General features: G+C 61.5%; 1 protein-coding gene across 1 annotated transcript; it reads right to left on the reverse strand.

Annotated features, from left to right (window-relative positions):
- Positions 1–14: 14 nt before the first annotated feature.
- Positions 15–716, reverse strand: EIF3K (eukaryotic translation initiation factor 3 subunit K; the record flags this gene model as incomplete). Its single annotated transcript, XM_015616685.2, has 3 exons — positions 583–716; positions 393–491; positions 15–306 (listed from the first exon to the last, which is right to left on the reverse strand). Coding segments are annotated over exons 1-3 (450 nt in total), but the record flags the coding sequence as incomplete, so codon positions are not given.
- Between the last annotated feature and the right edge of the window lie 1,455 nt (positions 717–2,171).

The following is a 2,171-nucleotide window of genomic DNA, read 5'->3' on the forward strand; positions in this document are numbered from 1 at the left end:
TTTCCCCATGGAACTGGGGGTGTTTTCCAGGGGGTTCCCCATGGAACTGGGGGGTTTCCCCATGGAACTGGGGGGTTCCAAGGGGGCTCCCCATGGAACGGGGGGGGTTCCCCATGGAAAGGGGGGTTCCAAGGGGGTTCCCCATGGAACGGAGGTGCTCCCCAGGAATTCCCCGCCCGGGATACGTGTGCCTGGTCGATCATGCACTTGCAGAGGGTGAAGTCGGTGTGGGGAAGGTTGGTGAGCGCCTTGAGCAGGATCTGCGCCGTCACCCCGGTCTGGAAGAAGGCGGGGTTGAACTGGTACCTGCACAGGTGAGGAGCCCAGGTGAGGGGGCTAGGGGACGGGGAACCCCCAAACCGCCCTCCCCCGAGTCCCCCCGGAGCCCTCACAGCTTCAGCACGGCCAGGTTGGCCTCCAGGTCGTAGGCGTTCTCCTTGGCCTGCGTCTCCACGTAGCGCTCCAGGGTGGCCAGGTTCTCGGGGTTGTACCTGTGCAGGTGAGCGGGTCCGTGACACACCTGCGATCCCCCCCCAGTCCTCTCCCGAACCCCTTCCCAGTCCCTCCCAGTGCTCCCAGTACCGGTCGATGCCCCGCAGCAGCTTCCCCACGTTGGCCCGCATCTGTTCGAACAGCGCCATGTTCGCGGCTCTTCCGGAAGTGACGCCACCGCCGCTTCCTGGTCACGGCGCTGCCAGGCCACGCCCACACAGCGGGGTGACGTACACGGGTCCCGGCCACGCCCCCCCGCCCTAACCACGCCCCCTCCCAGTGCCGGCCGCGGCCCGGACTGGGCGAAATGGAGGGGAAGGACTGGGAGGGACTGGGAAGGACTGGGAGGGACTGGGAGGGACTGGGACAAACTGGACAGGCAGTGGAGGGGGCAGTAACGAACCAGGGGGATCCTGCACAGTTTTGAGGGATCCCAGGTGGTTTTTGGGGCCCCGCAGGGACATCCTGGAGGGTCACGTTTCTCACCCTTCTCCCCTCACGTTTCCCGCCCTTTTCTCCCCTCACATATCTTTTTTCCCCTCACATTTCCCGCCCTTTTTNTTTTTCTTCCCTCACGTTTTCCCGCCCTTTTTCTCCCCTCACGTTTTCCCGCCCTTTTCCTCCCCTCACGTTTTCCCGCCCTTTTCCTCCCCTCACGTTTTCCCGCTCTTTTCCTCCCCTCACGTTTTCCCGCTCTTTTCTCTCCTCACGTTTTCCCGCCCTTTTCCTCTCCTCACGTTTTCCCGCTCTTTTCCTCCCCTCACGTTTTCCCGCCCTTTTCCTCCCCTCACGTTTCCCGCCCTTTTCCTCCCCTCACGTTTCCCGCTCTTTTCTCCCCTCAAGTTTCTCCTCTCACATTTCGCACTCTTTTCTCCCCTCACATTTCTCTTTTCCCCTCACATTTCTCACCCTTTTCCCCCCTCACAATTCCTGCCCTTTTCCCCTCACATTTCTCACCCTTTCCCCCCTCACATTTCTCTTTTCCCCTCACATTTCTCACCCTTTTCCCCCCTCACATTTCCTGCCCTTTTCCCCTCACATTTCCCTCCCTTTTCCCTCTTTCCCCCTCACCTTTCCCACCCATTTTCCCCTCAAGTCTCCCGAGCTGGAGCAGGAACAGCTTTTATTGCGGTCAGTGTTGGGAAAGCACAGCTGGGGGGACATTGAGGGGGGCACTCGGGGGCTGTTCCGGGGCGCTTGCAAGGCCTTTGTTATGGGGCAGTTATGGGGCAGTTAAAAGACATTTGTGGGTCAGAAATGGACGAAGGACAGGACCACATCGCCCTCGATCTCCAGCACATCCACGTGGGGCCCGGCTGGCGCCCGGTGCTGGAACTCGAAGAGCGGCTGCCCCTCGACAAACACCTTGAACCGATGGTTGCCACAGCGGATCGACAGCTGGAGGGGGACAGGAGAGGGGCTGTCACCCCAGAGACCCCCAAAGTCCCCCCAGAGACCCCCAAACTCCACTCCCCAGATCCCAAATCCCGCCCTGCTTCCCGACCCGGATCCCCCAAAATCCACCCAGAGCCAGCAAGGATCCCCAAAATCCCCTCTGAGCACCCCAAATCCCCCCCAGGAGCCCTCCCAGAGCCACCAGAGATCCCCAAAATCCCCCCAGGAGCCCTCCCAGATCCCCAAAACCCCCTCTGAGCACCCCAAATCCCCCCCAGCTCCCC

This window comes from Parus major, unplaced genomic scaffold (genome assembly GCF_001522545.3).
Source record: "Parus major isolate Abel unplaced genomic scaffold, Parus_major1.1 Scaffold602, whole genome shotgun sequence".
Lineage (NCBI taxonomy): Eukaryota > Metazoa > Chordata > Aves > Passeriformes > Paridae > Parus > Parus major.